This window comes from Taudactylus pleione, unplaced genomic scaffold (assembly GCF_031769625.1).
Source record: "Taudactylus pleione unplaced genomic scaffold, aTauple2 ptg000012l, whole genome shotgun sequence".
NCBI lineage: Eukaryota > Metazoa > Chordata > Amphibia > Anura > Myobatrachidae > Taudactylus > Taudactylus pleione.
This window is the reverse complement of record NW_028284415.1, coordinates 6,476,482-6,502,177: the sequence shown is the minus strand read 5'-3', so window position 1 is coordinate 6,502,177 and position 25,696 is coordinate 6,476,482. Positions and strand designations below refer to the sequence as shown.

General features: G+C 40.8%; 1 protein-coding gene across 1 annotated transcript in view; it reads right to left on the bottom strand.

Annotated features, from left to right (window-relative positions):
- LOC148542426 (ABC-type organic anion transporter ABCA8-like) overlaps nucleotides 1-25,696 on the bottom strand; it is a 246,241-nt gene that overhangs the window by 106,915 nt on the left and 113,630 nt on the right. The window contains exons 13-19 of the mRNA XM_088468583.1: nucleotides 22,023-22,198; nucleotides 20,548-20,667; nucleotides 14,226-14,364; nucleotides 13,606-13,696; nucleotides 10,245-10,384; nucleotides 4,569-4,688; nucleotides 2,802-3,003 (exon numbers count right to left, since the gene is read on the bottom strand). Of these exons, the coding sequence (XP_088324709.1) occupies nucleotides 2,802-3,003; nucleotides 4,569-4,688; nucleotides 10,245-10,384; nucleotides 13,606-13,696; nucleotides 14,226-14,364; nucleotides 20,548-20,667; nucleotides 22,023-22,198 (988 nt within the window). The remainder of the gene's footprint in view (nucleotides 1-2,801; nucleotides 3,004-4,568; nucleotides 4,689-10,244; nucleotides 10,385-13,605; nucleotides 13,697-14,225; nucleotides 14,365-20,547; nucleotides 20,668-22,022; nucleotides 22,199-25,696) is intronic.

Sequence of the window (25,696 nt, the reverse complement as noted above, 5' to 3'; positions counted from 1 at the left end):
AAGGGTCAGTTAGAAAAAAAGAAGCAATATACTTTTTAGTTGTCATTTACAGAGAAGTAGATCATACTGTATAAATGGCTGGGCAGAGATCTGCAGGAGTAAGAGCAAGGTGGGGACACGGAGGGAGCAGGGCTTAGTGAGGGCAGGAAGGAGGTCGGGCAGAGTGGAGGTACAATGGAGAAAAGGAAAAGGCAGGACAGAGATAAGGTATAGGCATAAAAGATAACTGGGACTTATGCTCAACATTCTATATATTTCAAATATCATAATAATAACAATAATTTTATTTATATAGCGCTTTTCTCCCATAGGACTCAAAGCCGCTTTAATGTGATGTCAATTTGGATCACCGGGTCTTTCAGAGGGGCCCCGTGACTGCCCGTGCCAGTTGCCGAGAACAAATGTCCCTGTTTGCAGCATGCTGCATTGTGCGCATAGTATTTGACAGTAATTTTCTTTTCATGAAGCGTGGTCACACCACCAGAATGCCAATGCCCCCTCAGTACCTGGGTTTTGTGGATGTCTCAACAGTCCTGATTATGTAAAACAAATATTTTATGTCCACTGAGTGGCATCACTAGCATATACGAGCCAGGGCAACTTTTCATCACTACTGTGATGCCAATACTGTGTGTTTGTACCACCTGTGCAAGGTTTTAACGAGCTGCAGATGGATTTGACCCAAAAGATGGAGCATAACACTTAAAGGGGCACTTATAAGCAAAGCTCTCCTGATGTATGTAGTTGACATGAGAATGCCTGCATGGTTGTAATGTTGACATTGACCACAACACTGATGAAGTGTCAACAAAACTGTCCTGGTTCTGCAGTGATCAATAAACTGCTAGAAGCTCTCAGGTGATGTCTTTCTGGGTCCAGCGGTCAGTTGTTGATGATGATGATGACTTCCAGCTGTCATCCAGCTGTGAATAATGTCCCTAACCATAATTATGACCTTAACCCTCCCCCTAGTGCCTAACTCTAACTCTAATGCCCCTGACCCTCCCCTCTCTCAGTCTAACTCTAGTGCCTAAACCTGACCCTCCACTCCCGCCGCCTAACCCTAACCCTTTGCTCCTTGGCAGCTGGGGTTAAAAGCACCAAGTGTTAAATGCACAAAGTGTGTTAACATAACAGTTAATCAAACATTGACCAACTTCTAAGTAAAGAAACCTCGAGGTTGCCTCCAATTTTTACCATATCCAAGATAGGACTTCCGTTTTTAACATGGATTTAAATAAAGTTGTTTGAAGTTATTAAGTATAAAAGGAGGACCTAATACCAATACCAGCTTCCTTGAAAAAGTGCGTCAGAACGAAACGCGTTGGTCAGCGTAAAGCGGGAACCGGAAGTTCGGAAACGCCGTACCTGGAAGTGTACGTCCGAGTGCAAGGAGACCAGACAAGAGGAGAAGTTTGAACATCGGAAGGTAGGAGTTAGGGACAGTTAGCTAGCTTCCAACAGATGTCCATCTCCAGGCATAGAATTGGAATCCTGCATAAACTAGCACACCGCAACCACATATATTCTATCAAAAGACTATAAACATTGAGTATTGTTTTCATTTATTTTATGGCATTGCATTTCATTATTTATATACATTTAAACTTTTTTGACATACACAGTTTAGTTTAATAGCGCTCTGTTTATCATTTTACCTTTGCTCCAGAAGCCTGACCCTAAAGTAGGCATTCTGCAGAATATTAACATTTCACATGTCGACATTTTGAACATAATGACATTCTGCAGATGTTGACATGTCAACAATGTCAACATCCTAACTGTCAACATTATAACTGTCAACATTTTGATTTTTGATATAGTGACTGCATCCGGTATTGCCAATATTTTGGACTGTTGGTGGCATGTTTGCATAGTTGAGCAGGTGTCATCTAATCTGCCATAGTTCACTTGTTGTCTTTCATTGGATGTGGGAGCCTAACAGTAGACAGTCTGTTATCCCTCCCACTCGACATTTCGATTATCTTGATCTCCTCACCTGCACTCAAGACAAACTAATGCTTCTTGTATTGATAGGCTACTATATTCATGTGGTGCCCGCATAATTAACAAGCACCTTCATTTCTTTTATATAGTGTGGTGCTGCAGAGCTTTATAACTGTAAAAAGCCCAGATGCATACATAATCTAGTGTACTCAAAGCTAGAAAATTACACTTGAGACAAAGACAGCCTCATGGTTCCCTTAATGTCCATAGTTACGAAAGCTAGCATCTTTCATTCCATACATAGGACTCACAATTACAAATGTGCAGTGATCATACAAAACATTTACACTGATGGACCATTAAATTGCCTATAATGACCATTTGGCGGGTGGACCTATTTACGAGGTATGCCATATTTCTCTTTGTATTGTCTTCTGTTGTTTCTTGTTTATTTAGGCAGACCATCAGCAGACGCCTTCATATCTGTAAGGTTGTAGATCATAGCTACGAGACAAAGTTGAACATGCCAGATACCACTGTATTTACCCTCTGTATCCAACAGTAGAGACTCAGAAAAGACACAGATTATTAGCCTGTGCACTATATGCTAGAACTAAGGAGGGGGTCTCACCAACAGGTGCCAAGTCAATGAATACAACCTGCACGGGAGAAGACCCTGATAAAAGCCACATTGCACTAGATGAATGTCAAGATTGTGTAGCTGGATATAGTTGTCCTATAATAGTCTAAAACATATTTAAAATATATTTATATATACTGTACACCATGATTATGAATATTTAACATACACGGTATATTGTGATATTTCTGTAGATAAAATCAAAACTACTCACAGAGCTCGGAAACCTTTCATATCGTGCTTTAATTTTTGGAAGCGAATCCTGGCTACGGCCAACACCTGCTGTCTCCACAGCGCCATCCCGCTGACAGTGGCGTTACCAGAATCCGTCATCAGCTGGATGGACTCCTCCGTCTCTAGGTTGAGAAATTCCCTGTCCTCCTCACTGGTCATCTCCTGATTGAAAACAGCATAATCTGCACAAGAAACCATTGGAAAGATGTATGTACAGTGGTCACACACTGACAAATAAATGAACCTTTTCAATGTGTATTGAGGAAATACAATACATTCCTATTCATAAGAATCTGGCTATCCCATCTGCTCTCTGTTTTCATATCATTACAATGCATTTCCACGTGTTCTATCACATGCAAACCTGCTATACCAGAAAAAACAATAAAGCCGCATACAAACTAGACGTTTTTTATGAACGATATGGATGATATCGATATCATTCAAAGATATATCATTCATATCGTTCAGTGTGTATGCAGTGAACGGACCAACGATGTGCACTCCCGCGGGTCGTTAACGATGTCTTTTGTTGTCCGTACATGCAGGCCAATCTGACGATATTGTCAAGAATTGCCTGTTCAGAGATGTGGCAGGATGACTTCATTGAAAGATCTCCTTAAATATATCTTTAAAGATATCTTTCAGTGTGTACACATAATATCATTTGTCCTGCACTATAGAAAGTTCAAGGGAAATTTTTCACCAATATCGTTCATACAGCACATCGTCTAGTGTGTATGAGCCTTAAGATGTATTCTTGTGAAAAGTGTTTTAGGGGCCTGTTTCTGAAAATAGATAGATAGATAGATAGATAGATAGATAGATAGATAGATAGATAGATAGATAGATAGATAGATAGATAGATAGCAGGATTGCAATGGTACACTTAGTTAATGTAAAGGGCAAAAGCTTATTTCTGGTGAAAACACCCATTTCGCCAAAGATAGAGCTTTTAGCATTTATTAAATAGAAGTGAACTATAATAAAATTAGGACAGGAGATCTTCATTTTTCATCCCGTTTGATTATTTTTAAAAAGATTAACAATATGTTCTCACATTTTATAGAATATAACAGCAAATTATATCATAACTGACTCCCTGACACAATTTTTTATGCTTCTTACTGGCCAACAGTATGTATCATATTTGCATTATTTTTGCAAAAGCAATCCCCTATTATCGCAGAGTTTCACAATGCGTACATTTTTTGTAATTGGAAGAATGTAACAATAGATTTACGAGCAACATCGCATTGCAAAAACCACTGTGGGTTGTGAAACTAGTTTCGTGATGCAATATTATTTATTGCTACATATGGCAAATTTGTTAGCCAACACCCTGGTATCTGAAGCATTGCACATGTGCCGGGATATAAGCGGATCATGCACATTCATCAATTAATCATATATTGTGGATCCATTTACTTACATGTGTCAAATAATTCATTATAATTAAAGGTTAAACAGAAGTGGATTGTGATGAAGGCTCCTGATCACTAGTAACAAGTAGGAAAAAGTAAAGGAGGAGCACGTTTTTATGTGAAATACAGCTTGATACCGCGGCCCCCCAATATCTTTCCCTAGACTAAAAAAGACTATATAACATTTGAAAATAAAGTGTAAACAATTACATTTCACATTTATAGTGAGGTTAAAATGCATTAATGTCTCATTAGTTATAATTATAATAGGTTCTTGTGCCACCCCACAGTTCAGTCTTTTCAGACATTGGTGTATATTATACCTCCTTTTTCAATCTCTGCTTCTCCTTCCAGCTTCAGGAAAACGTCATTCAGCGTCGTCATAGACACTCCGTAACTCACAATGTTTTGTCCAACATGTCCATCCAGATGGGAAAACAGATCTGTACATTTTTATGAGATGATAGGTTTTGATTGAATAGACAATTTTGCAAACCATGAAATATATTTTTAAATGAGTCATGTGATAAGTGGATAAGGCCTGATTACATGCTAATCATGGGGGCGGTGATCAGGATTTTTAGTTTTATCTTATATTTATACAGTATATATATATATATATATATATATATATATATATATATATATATATATATATATTAGGGGTGTGCACCGGCCACTTTTCGTGTTTTGTGTTTTGGTCTTGGATCTGGATCTTTTTTCGTGTTTTGGATCTGGATTGGTTTTGCCAAAACCACCCTTCCGTGTTTTGGGTTCTGGGTTTTGTGTTTTGGATCTGTTTTTTTTAAAAAAAAGAATAAAAACAGCTAAAATCACAGAATGTGTTGGTTTCTCTGCTCCTATGCTATTATTAACCTCAATAACCTTAATTTCCACTCATTTCCAGTCTATTCTGAACACCTCACACCTCACAATAGTGTTTTTATGTCCAAAAGGCTATGCTAAGCGACACGAGTGGGCTGCACAAACACGTGGCCCATCTAGGAGTGGCACTGCAGTGGCAGACAGGATGGCAGTTTGAAAAACTAGGCCCCAAACAGTACATAATGCAAAGAAAAAAAAGAGGTGCAAGATGGAATTGTCCTTGGGCCCTTTCACCCACCCTTATGTTGTATAAACAGGACATGCACACTTTAACAAACCAATAATTTCAGCGCCAGGGTCTGCCACACGACTGTGGCTAAAATGATTGGTTCGTTTGGGCCCCCACAAAACAAGCTGGCAATTAATCTGTCCCTGCACAAACTGGCTCTACGGAGGCAAGATGTCGTCCTCATCCTCCTCATCCACTGATCCCTCACCCTCTTCAGTGTTGTGTACATCCTCATCCTCACAGACTATTAACTCGTCCCCACTGGAATCCACCACCACAGGTCCCTCTGTACGTTCTGGAGGCTGGTCTCCCTGAAAGAGTTGGTAATTCATTTTTATGAACATCATCTTCTCCACATTTTGTGGAAGCAGCCTCCTACGCCTTTCGCTGACAAGGTTCCCGGCTGCACTAAACACTCTTTCGGAGTACACACTGGAGGGGCAACTCAGGTAAAATAGAGCCAGTTTGTACAGGGGCCTCCAAATTGCCTCTTTTTCCTGCCAGTACAGGTACGGACTGTCTGACATGCCTACTTGGATGCTGTCACCGATGTAATCCTCCACCATTCTGTCAATGGTGACAGTATCATATGCAGTGACAGTAGACATGTCAGAAATTGATGCCAGGTCCTTCAATCCGGACCAGATGTCCAAACTTGGTCCTGCCTGCCCTGCATCACCGCCAGCGGGTTGCTTAGGATACCTAAGTTTTTTCCTGGCAGCCCCAGTTGCGGGAGAAAATGAAGAAGGAGCTGTTGACGTGTCACGTTCCGCTTCAGCTGACAGTGTTTTCACCAGCAGGTCTTTGCACCTCTGCAGACTTGTGTTAGCTGGAAAGAGAGATACCACATAGGCTTTAAACCTAGGATTGAGCACGGTGGCCAAAATGTAGTGGTCTGATTTCAACAGATTGACCACCCTGGAATCCTGGCAAAGCGAATGAAGGGCTTCATCCACAAGTCCCACATGCCGAGCGGAATCGCTCCGTCTTAGCTCCTCCTTCACTTTCTCCAGCTGCTTCTGCAAAAGCCTGATGAGGGGAATGACCTGACTCAAGCTGGCAGTGTCTGAACTGACTTCACGTGTGGCAAGTTCGAAGGGTTGGAGAACCTTGCACAACACGGAAATCATTCTCCACTGCGCTTGAGTCAGGTGCATACCCCCTCCTTTGCCTATGTCATAGGTGGATGTATAGGCTTGAATGGCCTTTTGCTGCTCCTCCATCCTCTGAAGCATATAGAGGGTTGGGTTCCACCGCGTCACAACCTCTTGCTTCAGGTGATGGCGGGGCAGGTTCAAGAGTGTTTGCTGGCGCTCCAGTCTTCAGCACGCAGTCGCTGAATGGTGAAAGTGGCCAGAAATTTTTCGGGCCACCCAAAGCGTCTCCTGCATGCCCCTGTCGCTTTTCAGAAAATTCTGCACCACCAAGTTTATTGTGTGAGCAAAACATGGGACGTGCTGGAATTTGCCCAGATGTAATGCCCGTACAATATTGGTGGCGTTGTCAGATATCACAAATCCCCAGGAGAGTCTAAGTGGGGTAAGCCACTGGGCGATGATTTCCCTCAGCTTCTCTAAGAGGTTGTCGGCGGTGTGCCTCTTACTGAAACCAGTGATACACAGCATAGCCTGCCTTGGAACGAGCTGGCATTTCTGAGATGCTGCTACTGGTGACGCTTCTGTTGTTGCTGCGTAAGGTGATACATCTACCCAGTGGGCTGTCACAGTCATATAGTCCTTAGTCTGCCCTGTTCCACTTGTCCACATGTCCGTGGTTAAGTGGACATTGGGTACAACCGCATTTTTCAGGACACTGAGGACACTTTTTCTGACGTTTCTGTACAGTCTCGGTATCGCCTGCCTAGTGAAGTGGAATCTAGATGGGATTTGGAACCGGGGACAGACTACCTCCATCAATTGTCTAAATCCCACTGCACTAATTGCGGATACCGGACGCACGTCTAACACCAACATAGCAGTCAAGGCCTCAGTTATACGTTTTGCTTCAGGATGACTGCTGTCGTACTTCATCCTCCTCGCTAAGGACTGTTGGAGGGTCAATTGTTTAGTAAAAGTAGTGGTGTTCCTACTTCCTCTCTGGGATGATGAACGACTCCCAGCAGCAGCAACAGCAGCAGCAGTAGGCGTAGCAATGCAGGATCCTCCGAAGGAATCCCGGATAGGAGAGTCAGTCATGCCAGTGACATGGCCTGCAGGACTACTTCCGATCCTGACTAAGGAGGAAATTGACGAGGAGGGAGTTGACAGTGTGGTTTGCAGGCGCTTGGATACAACAGGACAAAGGGATTTAGGTGTCCCTGGACTGCTTACGGTCATAGCCAAAGTTTCTGAACTTGACAGTAACTTTTTATGAACGCGCTGCAGGTGACGTATAAGGGAGGATGTTCCTAGGTGGTTAACATCCCTACCCCTACTTATTTCACCTTTACATATGGTATATATGGCAACACAGTTGTTGTCCGGATTTGGATAGAAATATTGCCAGACCAAAGAGGTGGAATGTTTGGTCTTCTGCCCAGGCATGACTGTGATGGGCTTTTTCATCCCATGGACAACAACTGTCTCCCCCGGAGCCTGATTTAAATAAACCACATCACCATCAGAATCCTCCTCTCCAACTTCCTCCTCAGCGCCAGCTACACCAGTATCCTCATCCTGTTGTACTTCAACAGTGACATCTTCAATTTGCATATCAGCAAGTGGACTGTGGGTGCTCCTTTCAGCACTTGCAGGGGGCGTGCAAATGGAGGAAAGAGCCACCTCTTCCCGTCCAGTGCTGGGAAGGTCAGGCATCGCAACCGCCACCACACTTCGACTCTCCTTGGGGATTTGTGATATCTTCTTAGAACGCACAGTTCTTCGCTGTGCTTTTGCCAGCTTAACTCGTTTGTTTAGCGGGAGGAGGGCTTCCATTGTCATGTGAAGCTGAACCACTTTGGTGCTCCATTTATGTTATATTGATTTGATATATACGTACGGCTAAGGAGCACACAAACACAGAAAATATGTTTTTATTTTTGTTGGAGACTAGTGCACTTTGTGGGTTACACCACGCTTTAAGAAATGAGCCAGCCGGCCCTTTACTTATGGGACACAGGCGCACGCTTGGCGCTGCTCCTTTGTTGATGCACGTGCAGCCACAGTGCACACAATTCACAAACACAGAAAATATTTTTTTATTTTGTTTGGAGTGTACTTTGGGGGTTACAGCACCCTTTAACAGTCAAGCCAGCCGGCCCTTTACTTATGACACAGGCGCACGCTTGGCACTACTTTGTTGATGCACGTGCGGCTACTGCGCACACAATTCACAAACACAGAAAATATTTTTTTATTTTGTTTGGAGTGTACTTTGGGGGTTACAGCACCCTTTAATGGACAAGCCAGCCGGCCCTTTACTTATGGGACACAGGCGCACACTTGGCGCTGCTCCTTTGTTGATGCACGTGCAGCCACAGTGCACACAATTCACAAACACAGAAAAAAAAATGTTATTTTGCACTTGGAGGGAGCACCCCTGATGGACAGAGCACCCCCTGGACAACGCTACAGCACCCCTTTAGTGGGACACTGCACAGGACTTTGGAGTGGACACAGCCCCTATGGACAACTGACTGCACAACACAGTCCAGCCAGCCCCTCTGGACTTTGAAGGAGTGGACACAGCAGCACAGCACAACACTACACTGCACTACACTACACTACACAGCCCAGCCAGCCCTAAATCCCACCCTCCCTCTTCACTGTCCACAGCCGAGTGAGAAAATGGCGCCGACGTGGGTACCTTATATAGGTTCCAAAACCCGCGAGACCCGGAAGGTGGGATGGTGACGTTTTGCCTCGATTTCAGATCTGAGTCAGGCGGGAAAAGTCGAGCCTGACTCGGATCGGCCTCGGATCGGGGGGGCTTGGATTTCAGAAATCCGAACCCGCTCACCCCTAAAATATATATATATATGTTTCCCTGTTGGTGTTAAGTGTTGCCTGCTGTAGCTGACAAATGCTTCACTATTATATATTGTGGTGGTACTGTTCTGCTAACACCATTTCTTAATGGCATTAAAAGATGTAAATGACTGATAAAAATAATTAATTGATTACATATTTTTTCTCTGTGCAGGTCCATTTGATATAAATGGGGCTTTTGATCTATGCCCCAAAAAATTAAACACCGGTACTATTTTCAGGAGGATGATATATATAATTTAACTCTTTTATTACATCTACCACTGTGTTTTTATGGCAGTGGTACAGGAATCTCATACTGGAACGCATCGGGCACCCTGAGCAGTAAGCAGCCGCCTTTAGTGTTGAGTAGCTCTTGCCCTCTGGATAGTTTTCACAGTGACAACTGAATATCACTGATGTCATTAAGTAATATTCAGAATGTGATCAAAAGAATAAAATGTATGCCTCCCCTCTGATGTCACTATGAGGTCACTGCTTCCTAGTGAGTGGTACTAAAGGTTTGAAAATGCCAGCCTGTTATGTCTGCACTGAATACATTTATTTACAATTTTCACATGACTATCGGGGGAATTCAATTGTTTTTGGGTGCCATATTTCCCATCTAAAATGACCAGGAGCTATTTAATTATTTATGCTAATGGACGCGAATGACGCTCTTTCTGTTTGCACCCTTCTGAGGTGGCGTGCAGAAATCTGCAAAAAAGTTTTGGGCGGCAAAACTATGCAGGATTAGTAATGGGAGTCTGCGGCACTCGCATCAATCGGCAAAATAATTTAATATTGATTGTCGGGTGCCCATTACTTACGGGTGCGAGAAAACAAATTAATTCCCCTTATACAGTATACTAGTATTATTTATTTATTCATTTTTACTTTATCTGATATGAGTATGTTACCAGGAAAGACATCCATGTGCTGGAAGGGAAGGGTGAATATCAGCTCCTGCTCAGTCTTGGTGGAGAGTTTAGCATTGGGGATGTGTTGCTGTACTAGAGATGAAATGTCTTCTGGGTCACAAGATGGAGAAACCTGCATTCTGGTCAGAGACACGTAAAACATCAGCAAATTGTTAAAGAATTTCTGCCCTTTCAAGAACAATTCATGTGTTTTACAATCTGATCTAAAAACAGAAAGCTAAAATCCTATACAAAACCAAGGGGTCTATTTACTAAGCCTCGGATGGAGATAAAATGAATGGAGATAAAGTACCAACCAACCAGCTCCTGTCATCTTTCAAACACAGCCTGTGACATTGCAGTTAGGAGCTGATTGACTGGTACTTTATCTCCGTTCACTTTATCTTCATCCAAGGCTTAGTAAATACACCCCCAAGTCAGAAGGAGGCATTCATTTCCCTAATCTGTCCCTTAATAATCAAGCGGCTATCTGCCGTTATATTAAAGATTGGCGATCCTCGCAAAATCTATATGCCCATTTTGATTTAGAGCAAAAATTGTTCTGCGTTTCTGTATACGACAAGAAAAGTCATCCCGCCTTCAGGTTCTGGATAATCCTCTGATGATGACCACGAGGATGGTGTGGTTTAATTTGAGAAAAATATGGCAGCTGCAAGCCTTCTCTTCCTTATTTCTCCCTCTGCTGGGCAATCCTGACTCTCAGAGAGGTCACGCTACATTTCTCTTTTTGTATTGTGCGGCTGCGGGTTTATCTTCTATTAGGTTGTTGGTGGAAAGTGACAGGCCTCTGACCTTTGCCCAAGCCACTGACAGGTTTGCTTTTGTACATCACCATCCTTTTGTCTTCCTTCAGGCCCAACATTATGTCCATACGGTTCTCCCTAATGTCTCGCCATCTGACTGGGTTAATGCGCTAGATAATGCATTTCTGGTCAGACATCAAACCTCAAAAGCCATCTATTTTTATTATTCCCTCATACGCACCCCCCCTCTTCTCTTATGACTATTGGACAGGTCTTATGGCTTGGCAGGAGCACTATCCCCACCTTTAGCTCTCTCACATTTTCTTAATCACTTTGTACTGTACAATGCCAGCAACAATTTATAGAGAGATGCTATATAAAATATTTTACAGTGGTTATATATCTCCTTCTAGGGCTTGTGTATTTAAATTACCAGATTCCCCTAAATGTATCAAATGTGCCACTTCTCCTGCCATGCTGCATCACTAATAAAACGAATTTGGGCCCAAGTCAATCACAATGCTATGTAGGATTTGATAAACATTCTTCCATTGACTCCAGAATGGGCAAGTTTGGGTATTCTTGGCTCACAGGTTCAAATGACTCACAGTAGCAGAAAACTCTTAACTATTATTTCGTCAGTTGCTTGTAAGTGCATGTTGCAGCAATGCCTTTCCACCTTCCCTTGCCGTTTTTTAAGAACAGCTTTCTTTTGTATTTAAAATGGACTGGATTGAGACCTCTCTCCACAAAGAGGTACAGTTTAAACTAGGGATGTGCAGGCTCGGATTTACTCGGTTCTTATCGCCACTTTACCGAAAATTCGGATTTATTATATTGGCTATCCAAAACACATGATAGGCGATAGCCAATAAAATGCCGTTTTGAGATCCGAGTAAATCCGAGTAAAACCGAGCCTGCACATCCCTAGTTTAAACCATTATTCCCCATTTGGGAAAGTTATATTGATTCCTTACCTGATACCAATAAATCCCAAATGAAGACCTGCTCCCAGACCACACAATGGTACGAAACCCGATTTTTCCTGAGTGACCCCCTCTAGTGCTACTCAATCACATTGTGTCTCCTGGAGAGAGTCTCCATCTCTGCCTTTCATACTTTTCCCTGACCTTTCCCTATAGTAACTATGACCTCTTCTATTATCCTGACCAATGCTACGACCCCTACCTATATTCTGCCCACTGCCCTCTGTGCTATGACTGGTTGATGTTCTGGATTCCTTCTCCAATGCTCACTGCTACTTCCTCCTTTACCCTTCTCTTGTCCCCTTCCCCCTTCTATCTTCTGCCCCCCCCTCCAACCCCATTTGTTTTGCTTTTTCTTATTATTTTTGTATACTTTATGTTTTCTCCAAGGTTCTCGACTCCAGACTGCAATGAAAAGTGGAAAAAGAAGAATGGATGATGGCTCCAACTTTTTCTTTTTACTGGGGGCTCTTTCTTAATTACATTCCCTACTGTACGATGTATAGGTGGCATACACTGTTCTGAACAATTTCATTGTAATACTTTCACAATGTGTGTACTGCCATTATTCGCTCAATAAATATCATTTTGAAAAAAACCCAGAAAGCTGTATTTAATAATTTACTTATAATAATATCAACTTGCTGTAAGCCATAGCAACCAATCAGGCATCAGTATGGGTTACAGGAGCCATTTCCTGTGCATCTTTTCCTAGATTTCCCCATTGTATTTATTACACTTTATAGTAACTCATATACATTACAAACTAATGCATTACAGTAACTTGAAAGTGTATAATTCCCATTACTTAAGCCTTTCCATTTGCATTTTTCAATGTCTAGTATTTATCTTTGACATCAGCAAAAAATATTTTTTATTTAATATTGGAGAGAGAAATGCAACATATATCTCTCCAAATATTGTAATCTACAAATCCCAGCAGGATTGTAACTAGAATCGTAGTGGACTCTGGGACAAGAAGCAAAATTGATGCCATTAGCTCTCACGTTTAACAAAATAAACCTTAAATATTTATTTCCATGCACCCCCTTCCCCCCATCTCTGCACTCAAGGCCTAATACAGAGATGTACGTAAATTTGATACTTACGTACATCTCCAATGTTTGCAGATCTGCGCATACACAGCAGGCGCACACCACACGTGCAGATCTGTTTCTGGGATGTCGTCCGCAGTGCTCCAAAAGCCGCAACACGATTGACATGCTGCTGGAGTTTGGGTGCGGCGATGGGCAGCATTCCAGAATATGAGGGCGTGTCGGCCCGTTTTCTGGGTGTGCTGGAGCCAGTGGCTGTGTCCTTGAAAGCAGCTTCACTGACTTGCGTGACATCCTGAGTAACCTGAGAGAAATGCAGTTGATCCAGTACTGGGTCTTCGGACGCAGCAGAGGATTGCAGAAGCCTGCTGTGGGCGTCTTTTTACTAAAGGCTCCTTCTGCGGCCATTGCAGATTTTAGCACAGCCGCTGCGTACAAAGACTGCTGTGCTAAAGCGTACATTTCTGAATCAGGCCCTCTGGGCTGTTTCCTTCTTGCTTCCTTACGCTGTGTAGGACCTGACTGCTAGCCTTTGTCAGTTATTCCAATTTCTTACCGCAAATGATAGCCTATTCCCCATTTTCTCTTCAAAAACAGAGATGTGCCCACACATTTTATCTTTCCACTGGAGATCACAGCTTTCCGATCTAGGAATAAGCAAAGGATTGCACATTACTAAATGTACCTTATTGAGCTTCAAATAATGTGTAGGGAATGCTGGGATGTGTAATTCTAAAGCTGCTAAATCATTACAGATTGCTTATTGCTACACACACAAAAAATGAGCCAACCAAAACTACCAGACTGACTTCATTGAGCCAGTAGGAGACAATGATTGTCTCTGGGAATAATGTGAGAGGTGTAGAGACAAGAAAAATGTGCTAATGAATTGTACCGATTCCATGGCCACTCAAACAGCTGTGGGTCCCGGGTACTGAAGGGGGCATGGCCAAATCTGGGAGGCATGCGCCTCTGGAAAAAAATAATGGAAGCTGTGCTGCAAATGAGGACAAATGGAACCTTGGTAAGGCACAATAACATGCTTAAACACACAGTGGAGAAGGGCAGAGGGTGAAAACACAGTTTTCACAGATTTTTCACAGATTGTTCATATTGGGTAGAGAATCCCTTTAATGAATGTTGCTTCTGAGACTGAATAAACATTGAGGTTCTCACCTGAAAGAATGTCTGCCTCATCCATGAACTGAGTACTGAGGAGCATAGCCCGATCTGCCTTCCTCTCTTTTAGAATGACCCATACTTGGTGTCTAGAACAAGGGTCAAGGCCAGCAGTTGGCTCATCTAGGAGCAGAACCTGGAGGATGGATTGTCATTAGCTAAGTGTATTCGTTGGAGATAATTTTCAAAGGGAAAATTCTCAGCTTTGGACCTGGCATGTGCCTCAATTCATGCAAATGCACCTAGGTTTCCATGAGACACACAGTATTGCAGACCACCTGACCAGATTTGGGAAAGAGCAGACATTTGCACAAGCAGAAGGGAGTGGACAATTCCAACTGAAGAGGCATCTTTATACAAAGCAGTGCAGAAACTAGATAGCAGTGATATAAAGGGGGGGGGGGAGGTACAGTACATCTGCAGTGGTGTCCCTTGATATGCCAGTCATTCTCTCTGCACAAAAAATATTCAACTCTGCACCAATTTAGGCTTAGTGGAAATTATGGAGTCTATGTACTAAGCCTTAGAGAAAGATAAACTGGATGGAGATAAAGTACAACCAATCAGGTCCTGTCACTTTACAGGCTGTGTTTGAAATATGGGAGTTAGGAGCTGATTGGTTGGTACTTTATCTCCATCCACTCTATATCTCTCCAAGGCTTAACATATAGACCACTATGTCTTGTACTATACGCAGCACACTGTATAATAAAAAAACTTACTGTTAAATCCTTGTGTATGATTCCATGGACATTGGAGATTCTGGGATAGAACTGATAGCACGAGAATCATGGGCACTTAAAAAATAATCCTGTCAACTCCTCCTCCTCTATAACCCACCAACTGTCACTGACCTCGGTTTTTAATTATCAAAGCCCATAGAACAGATGCAGAGTATATTGAGAGAAAGAAAAAACATAATATAGACCACACCATCTAAACTGTGCAAAACCAACTTTACAACACAGAAGAGAATGAATAGATTGTAACGTGGTGGTATTTGTGGTTGGGGGTAAAGTGTTACCCAAAGAGTCAGAAAAAAAAGAATTTAATGGTAAGTAAAATACTCCTGTATACTCCTTCATCCCATGGGGACACTGGAAATCTTGGCAATGTCCCAAAGCTGTCCTCGTGGAAGGGAACGAACCTCCCTTCACCCAGACCTGGACACCACGGTTTCAAACAGATAGAATGTAACATAAGTGTGCACTAAAAACTAGGTAGACACTTTTCAAAGCTGCTCAGCAGAGGCACCATGCCTTGCCAACTATGAATCCCAAATGAATCTGGCCGAGTAGGCTCCCCCGTTTTCAGGTACAGTCTTACCTTCCCCAATGAAAGCCATAATCCATTAAGCAATGGCCTGTTTAGAGACTGGATGGCCTAGTTTGTGACAATTGTTTAGAATGAATGAATTGAAAAGAAAACTGTTCATTAAACTGGACAACCTGCGGTAAGTCTGGAACCACAATCTCTTGATTAATATGAAAATGATAAACTATTTTTGGCTGAAATGAGTCAGCATGATCCTCATGGAAGACTAAGGGGCCCATTTATTAATGATCGCATTTGCAATGCGATCTGGGCATGACATTTCCGCCCATGATTGCAAAATGCGATCATATCACCGGAATGTATTATCTGGCACATGCAGAGACAGGGGCTTCGAAAGGAGAACATCCTTGCAATGTGCCAAAGAGCTGCCAGGGCACGTGCACGGTCACAATTGCCGGGGCCTTCTTGTCTACTAATACCATAAATTCTCCCTTTTCTGTAGATTTCACAATATATCTGATCTGAGTGACTCAATCTTGAGCCTTCTACCTGAAGATGTTTTTGAGTGATTTCAAGTTGAGAAAAGTTTGGAAAGATCTGCCTGGGTTTTGGTCTAAAAAGAAGTTTGACTAAAATCTCAAACCTTTTTGATTCAGTAGGTTAGGAATTATAACTCCCAAAGTCAACAAATGGGAATGGGCTCAATAGCACAACACATTTCCTGTGATTCATAGGAATGCCTGTGGAGAAGAAATGCTTGTGTGGGTGACCTAAGACGTCTAACACATAACTTCTGGTAATGATGCCCCTAACCTAAGCATCTTGTGTTGTTTGAAGCCACCTGTACCTTTACGCAAGTATACAAGTACTGGATCTACTGGGTAGGCTGATATCCCATCATGCAAAGTAGCTTAGTTACTTTATTTGCCTGGAGAGTGAAAGGTGCTAAAGAAAATAAAAGGAGCCCTGAGCTTAGATGCAGAAGAAGGTACAAAATAACTTTTTGAAACTACACAATCTGTTCTTATTCTGAACCAAAGAGGACTCTCCAAAATGAAGTGATTCCAAGGCCTTCTTGGATGCAGGATCTACTTGCCAGCAGCATACCCAAAGGCACGACAGGCTGCAATAGCCAAAGCCAAAAATCTAGTCAACATAAGACCTGTGTCATTGTCCGATAAACAGTTGCTACTCTAATGTATACCACTAAAGTGAGCAATTCAGAGCAAGGCCTGCCTGATACTGTATGAGGCCAACCTTTTCACAGCTTTATTCATCCGGGACAAGGCCAGAATAGGTTGTAGTGAGGGAATATGTAAAAACAAAGTTTGGATTCCTTGCGCAGACAAAATGCCGCCAAGAGAAAATTACCAGGAGTTGCCTAACCTGGTGGATATACATATATAACATACAATAAATATAGTCTCTGCACTCTTGTTAGGAAGATTAAAATGTACAATAGAAGATCAAACAATAAAATTTAGTAAAACCATATATATATATATATATATATATAAATTACAGACAAATCCTCTTTTTCGTTCTTAAAGTTTCTCTCCATGTGAATCATACAGGGGGGAGAAAGAAACAAAAAGGGGAATCACCACTGGGATTCAAACAATTCTGCAAAGTCCAGGAAGAACAAAACACCACTAAATTGAATGTGCTTCTTATAAGCAAGTGCTCACAAGAGTGCTTGCAAGGTAGGATATGTATAAAGGTTCCTTTTAAATATGATCCAGCCTCTGGATCCCATAGACACCACTTGTGCAATAATAATACAATGCTTACATTTATGCTTACATGAAGTGAAGCTTTTTCATATACATAATGGTTTCTCTGTATTCCTTGTGATGTGTACCCCCAGAGATAATTGTCACAATTTAAAAACTTAAAATATAACATTTTTAATAAGAGACAATATATATTGTATGTTATATAGGTTGTAGTGAGGCTCCTTCAATGAGAGACACCTTTTGAAAAAATTGTGGGCTGCTCATATTATATTTACCATATGCTATATGTTTATGCTATGCATAGACACGACTTTGGACAGCACAAACATACTGAGTTCTCAAGCACTCAGAAAGTTGACTCCTATGGCTCCGGCCACTGTGCATAATGCATTTGAAGAATGCCTCCAGCTTCCTATGCATGCTGTCTATAAGAGCATCCAAATTAACAAGAGGAACAGTCATTTTAGATTAGCTATAGGAGCATGAATTGGAGGGGAAGACTCCCACCTAGCCTTTTCAGCCACTGGAAGTGGATCAATAAATTTAATGGGAGTAAACAACATCTCACTCAACAAATTCTCTAATTGAGAAGATGTGGAAAAAAAAATCACTATTTTCTCTTAAATAGTGAGGTATCAGGAGCCTGATACTCCTCACTACCCTTTTATTACACACGTATTTGGCAGCATAAACTAGTGCTTCTACACCATTGGTACTGAAAGGATCTTCAATAGAAGATTCTTCTGGGTCAGAGATCTGTGTGATACTCATTGTCACATTAGGAGAAGGCCTCAGTATGTACTGTAAATGCAGAGAAAGCTGTCTCTTCTGAGCCCACAATGCATAAACAGGTTCTATCATCTCATGTAGAGAGGAGACACCTGCACCAGACCCTGAATAGACCATGGCTGAGTTAGTTAACACCAAGGAGGTTCATCAAAAACAGATGGTGGAGCTGATCGCATCTGTAAGGTAGGAACTATGGGCTTGATTCTGAGTCACATGCAAAAGCAGCAGAGTCTATTGGTGGTCACCCATTTGCGAGTTTATGCAAATGGACTACAAACTCCTTCCCTTGGGTACATTCATGCAGCCAAATGTACAAGGACTGAGATACCCATTTTTAGCGCCTGTGCATACTTTAATACTGTTGGTGTGTCCTCATACACTATAATCGGTCTCACCATGGAAATTTGCACCAGCCTTATGGCAGGTACAGTTTCTCTGTCTGACCACTGCTTCCCATGCTTGCGGCTTTGCGCCCGGGAACGCAACCACTTGCATTGACACTCTCATAATATGCCCACTGAATGGACCATTTTTACATGCACTAGTAGCCACCTCCCAGTCACTGCCCAGGAACGCCCTTCACTTTTGTACCACACTTCTGATACCATCTGAATTGATCACAACAACACCTTTGTGCAATTGCTCTGTGTAATGCATGCGTCGTAGGGATTTTCAAAAATGTTTGCGCAATTGCAAACAATCGCTCGACTCCATAAACATCGCCATTGCGTACAGATTCTGTGCAGCTCTGATTCAGGCGCTATGTCAGCATTAATGGATAACATTTTTGCTCATTGTTTGAAGCTAGTTGTATGAACAGTTCCATCGTAGCACGGGTTGAGGTATTAAGCCAACCAGGCTCAGCTGTATACTGTAGGTTGAGGCCAAAGGACTCAAACAAGGACATTGACTTCCCACCCACATTCCTCACAAAATGACCAAAGGCCCAACCTACAGTAGCACCTGGAATATTGACTTTACTTTTCTGCAGGTGGAAACTTTTGCCACAGGACCCTCCTTTTCAGGGTTGCATTTGGTTATACTCCTCTTCCCTGACAAACACCAGTGAATGAATTTGGAAAAATGCAAATAACACTGATTCCGTTCACACCTGAAATAATATTAAATGAATGCAATAATAACTGTCCAATAAGTGCACAATCACACACACAACGCTTCTTTCACGCACAGACACACATACTGTACACTATTCAGATGAAAACAAAAACATTCTGATATTGTTGCCACAGATTCTGAATTTGGAATAGTTATTTAATGACAATCCTATTTTAAAGTACTGGCAAATACAACAAATCAAAATACATTTTAAAACTGCTAAAATTAAAAACACTAATTATTAAACTCAGAAAGCATTCACCCATCCTTGCAATTGTAGGCTGAAATGTGAACAGAAACATATTACCTCAAAAGTCCCACAGCTCCACCTGTCAGAAATTAGTTGATCATCTGATTTAAATTCTTTTGTAAATATAGGTTCCCCTCTCTCTCTGTGAGGTCCTATACTACAGCATAGTAGACTTAAAAAAAAAAAAGTTCCATTCAAACAAGTCAGAGATGCGATTATAGAGAGGCAGAAAGGTGAGGCCAACTGTGATAATGACTAAGCTGCAGAAGTCAATGGATGTAATGGACAATAATGTTCATGGTTCAATATCCAAGACACAAAATAATACTTCAGGGGATGGTAGCAAAACAGTCTTGGGTGATGGAACTTTATCTCTGCCCCCAAACTGCAACAGGGATAAGCAACATTTTTCTCTTTGGGTGCCAAGCAATCAACATTGCCAGAAGTGATTTAATCTGGTATTGATCAAGATGGATGAATACAATTAAATTATAATTTTGTGGTTTTTCACATTTTTACTGCTTTTTGAATTAATATTATCTTTATGTTTAGGGTGACTCTATGACGAAGAACTATTATTCCCAAATAAAATTTCCCATTCTAAAAATAAAATTTTCAAAATGGAGATTCTTAAAAAAGGACTGTGGGAACTTTTTCAAGACATTGTATATTTACAGCTAAATTAAATTATTAACCTATTTAGCACCACTATGTATACAGAATGATTAATCATTTACAGCAGTCCCTTACATAGTAATTAAGAGACCCATATGAGGAAAATGATACGAGCACAGGGAAAACATGTAAACATCACACAGATAAAGCCCTGTTTGGATTTGATACCATGGCCCCAGGCCACTGTTCTACCATACATAACGGGAGATTTATCAAAGCTTGGAGAGACATAAAGTAGTAAAGTACCAACCAATCAGCTCTTTAATGACATTTTTCAAACACAGCCTTTAACGTGACAGTAGGAGCTGATTGGTTGGTACTTTAGCTCTCTCCACTTTCTCTCTCTCTCCAAGCTTTGATAAATCTGTTATAGTGAGCTGTTTTAAAGATAAATACTCTGTTGGCTGTGTAATAGATAGGTTTTGCTTAAATCGTACTAATGTTTTATCAATACAATATACAGAAGGACTCGATTTACCTGTGGATTTCCCAGAAGTGCAATTCCAAGACTTAACTTTCTCTTCTGTCCACCACTTAGTTTACTCGCTTCAAGATTCTCAACATCCGTCAGTTGCAGATCAGATATGACCTTCTGGACCTGAACAGAATGTTCAATGCTGCACATATCACTGACTCCAGATTATGTACACTGAAAGTGACGTTAGCTGCTACTGCTACTGGTAATGGTTCTACAGAAATGTTAAATATTTCTCAGACAGCCATTGATGGACACTAGTAATACCATGGGCATGGAGTGCAGTGCAGGGAGCCTGGGAACTTTAAATTTACCAGAAAAAACTTCAGACTTCACCACTGTTCAGGCAACACCACTGTGGCTAATAATGTAAACAAAGGAATTAACTCTTGGGTGCAGGTTGGATAACTGAGTCTATATTAAACACCAAAGTTCCTGATATCGGTCTCTCTATGTTAGGACCAATCGTTCAAATGTGGTAAAAGTACAGATGTGTAGTTCGGTTATGATCTGATCTCAAAAACAGCATGTTATTGGGAATCCAGCTCTCATGTGTTTTGAATAGCCAATAAAATAAATCCAAATTTGCGATAATTTGGCGAAAATAAACAAGTCAAAACCAAACCGCTCATCTCTATGTAAAAGTGAGAGTGAATGTTCTGACAAAAGTATATATCTTTTAAAACTATTTCATACAAATTTAACAGCAAATAACATCTCATAGGCTAATGTAAATTTCAGTTTCCAAAGTATTACACATTTCACAGGTCCCTACCAACTTCTTCTTCTGGAGAACGGTACACTTCCTCAGAAAGCGTTCTGTGAAACACATTGCTATTGAAGTGAGATACTGTATCAATATTTATTGTTTATTCTTTATTTTATGGTCTTTTTTTTTAAATATTAACTGATATTTTTCTGGCTTTTATTCTTGTTACTAATTTTCAAATTCATACTCTGAACATTGAAATATTATCATTCTATGCACTCATTCAGAGAATTGGATTTTAATATTTCAGATATGTGTTTTACTTCAATAAAAATTATTAAATGTATAATTTGATCCACAATTTCCGGATGGACATTTTTATGTTTCTGTCTCATTGAACTGAAATCAGTAAAAATATTTTGTTCACAGCGAATTGATTATCTGTAATGTGTATAAGGATATTAAACCACTAAGAATATATGATTCAGAAAGTTTTTATTAATCTATTTATGATCAGGTTTGATAACCAATTATTCATAATTGTCTGGTGCTAATTGGGAAGATCCTCTTTCTTCATTTGGTTGCAGATTGCATAACTCCTCCCCGTCACCAGCCAGATCATTCTTTGTAGGTAACATGAGCCCGTTACTGGTAAAGTGCCCAAGCTCCCTGCACCACACTCTATATCTTTGGTGTTCCCAGTGCCTCAGTGTACTACAAGACACAACACAAGTACAAAAATCCCATTTTCTAAAATATATCTTGATACCTCTTGATCCACATTCCTGTAAGGAATTCCTTTGATTTTAGCAAACACTTTTAAATTTTCTTTCACTGTCAAAGGATCGAACTTCACATCAAACTGTGGACAAAACCCCACTCTCTTACGGATCTCCTCCAAGTGACTCATATTGGAGAGGTCATAGTTGTAGATATAGGCTGATCCTGGGAAAATTCATCATCAAGTATTAATATGGTAGAAAATTACATTGATTTTGTTATTTTTTATTCTCAAATGTATTTATTTTTCAACTTTTACATTTTGGAGGAATTACAGTATATACAATGTCTATTCATGCCTTAATTCAAATACAATTCAAGTGAAGGTCATTGACATCTCATTGTTATTCATTTTATTCTGACCTACAGTTAAAAACAAAACTTAACCAGCTTTCACACAAGTGGTTTTCCAGTAAAACATATAGATAGGCCTGATTCTGAGTCGCAAGCAATGCCGCTGTTCACAGGGTTGAGCTTTGTTTTACTACTGCACGTAGGAAAAAATCCTAAAAGACTTCTACCGCGCATGTGTTACACTGTGTGTATGTATAAAGGCCAGTTGCGATTCAGTCGCAGGTATCAGAAATGTACTCTAAATGTGTCTGCATTCCTTGCCAGTGACAGGGAGGTGGCTATTCAGGCACACGAAAATGGTCCATCTTATGGGCGTGTTATGGATAGCTCACATAGTCAGATGGAAAATTTCCACCTGGTGCAAGTTTCAATGGTGCGTCCGATGGTGACATCTAAAGACACACCAAGCGTTATTACAGCATCTATAGATGCTCAAAGTGGGCTTCTCAGTCCTTGCTCATTCAGATAAAACTGAGTTCACTCATGCTCACAGAGACGGCCACTGGTGGTGGAGGAATCCAACTGGATTCCCCTTCGCACTCCAGAACACATTCCAATAGGATGAGGGGGCCTTCAGGACCTAACAACATGGTGTATGAATAATGAATGGATCCGTTTATTAAAATGTGCTGAAACTAGTTGTTTTTGATGTGTAACGGGCATGTTGAGCTTAATAATTAGGCCCCTTAATATTCAAAGAGGTAGATTCAATTAGACGCTACAGGGGCGAGTTGCTGCCAACAGCACTGCAAAGGCACCTCAACTCTCACCCTTTTGGCCCAATATCACCCCGGATTTGTGGATTTTTGGACACAGGCTGCAAACAAAAATCTGTGAGTCCAGAGGTACCGTAAGGGTGGCTTATAATGTAGTTCACTTACTTGTGGACGCATGTAATTTGTGGGAAATAGTGTATTTAGTTATGTTGCCATCTCTGTGTAGTATACACTCTTACACTGTATATATGTTCACTATAACATTTGCTTTGGGGTTCTGTCTCCAATATTTATTTTCGTCTGCATCAGCCTTAGTAAACCTACACTACCACAGACATAATATATATATTTATTTTGGACATAATATACATAGAAGAATCAAGCATACAATGGTTTTAACACACTTTTAAGCTTTGTATAATTTCTTTCTGTATTTTATTGTATTTCGTTGGTATTATATATTTCTGTAACAGCACACAAACATTGTAAATGAACAAAAAAATTATAATATATCTAAACTCAAGTATTGCTTTACAAAAAAAACAACTCTTTCTTCTTCAGGGTCCATAGGGGGTCCACAGGGTTGACCTTGGGGTATAGCTGGCTCTGGATCCACGGGCACCACACAGTTGAAGCTTTAGCTTCCAGGATGCACTGGGTCCAACCTCTTCTATAGCCCGTCCCCCGAGCCACAGGCACCTCAGTTTAAGTTGGTGCCCGGCCGGACTACAACTAAAGCTGCATACACACAGTACGATCTGTACCACCAACGACTTGAAAGATATCTTTCAGTGAAGTCATCTTGCCCCATCTCTGAACAGGCAAAGTTGACAATATCGTGCAAGTTGGCCTGCATGTACGGACCATCATAGATATCGTTATTGTTCATGTGGCAACACGTATCGTTGGTCGTTCACTGCATAAAAATGAACGATATGAACGATATATTGTTAAACAATATCGTTATCGTTCATATGGTTTATAGATATCGTACCGTGTGTACGCACCTTAAGTGTAAGCAGTAGCACCTTGATTTTATATATCTTGGAGGGGACATATAGATGTGAAGAAACTTTGGTGTCACAATCTCCTTACATTGTATCTATACTGTGCTCTGAGACACAGACTGCAGTTGTAATGGCAACATTGGGGAAAGCTCTGTGAATCTTAAGCACGACTCATGTTTTGTGCTAAATATAAGGAAAAAGCTGCGCTATGCAGCACTTTGGAATACAAAGACCACAGTTGTAATAATAACACTGGGGAAAGCTCTATGTATCCCAAGTATGATTCATGTGATGTTTCAAATATATGAAAAAAACCAGAATAATATTGTAAATTCTGTTATTTACCCGGATGTGTAGATATGTAAGAGCACTGAAATTTTATTAACCCCATAAATTGGTAACATTATCTCTATGTAGCTCTCCAGATTACATAGACTGCAGTCACAACACTAACAATGGGGAGAGCTGCAGTCTGGACTATACAGCGGGAATAATAGAAATGAATGCAGAGTAATGAGTGTAGGTTCGTGGTAGAGGTTGAGATTACACCTATATATTATAGCAAGATCCTGCTTGAACATAATGATACAATTGAATTAAGTCAACATGAATGTGATAAATAATATGTCACAATATTTGACTACATATTGACAAACAATATAATAGATCCTCTGTTAAATACGTGGGATACCCTGGTGCATATAAATATTAAAGCAATTGAGCCTTCCTTGTGTGTGGATAAAATAATAGATTATAATGCATATTAAATAACATTAAAGGTTTCCCAGTACTAATTTACCAGGAACTAAACAATCTGCTTGTATAAAGGGATTGAATTTCAAGTAAGGAATTATACCCTTACCATTTCTATCAAGTTACCCCAAAAGGAGGGGTCTCGCGAACGAGAAGTAATCCAACTTAATTTTTGTCATTATTCTAAATTAGGTTTAGATCACTTAACCCAGAGTTCCAAGAAATAAACCTATTGATATAGGAAAAAAGAATCAGGTATAATAGTGAGGATACTCTGATTTTATTTCACATTTTTCAATTTATTTCACACTTACTTTTTTCTATTTCGCTGGTCTTGTCCCATAATGGGGCATTTTAGTGTATACCTGTGGCGTTTATCTCAAGAATAATCACCAGGAATGTCATGTGAATGTAAATATATATATATATATATATATATATATGTGTATCAATATGGTTTCTAGGCGGTGTCCTGTATTTGACCGGTAGGAATACAAGGTTTGGGGGAGATTTGTCTCCCTGGAACCATGCATCCAAATAACCATCTCTTATCTCTACAGGCCATTTAGTTTGGGGAGAGATACATCCTTTATGCAGATGGTCAGACCTGTTCAACTCAGGTCATGAGATGTAAAATCCTTTAGGAGGGAGATGACAGGAATGTATGGTATGTTACCTGCTTACTGGTTTCTAAAACACCATCCACCCTGTTTCAAGACCCCCTACTTCCTATAGACAATATGGAAGGGTGTGGCCGATTTCTTAATGCCCAGTGTACAGGAATGAAAGAGTGAAAAACCCAAAGTTGGGGGCTAGTGCAGCTGTGAGGGTAT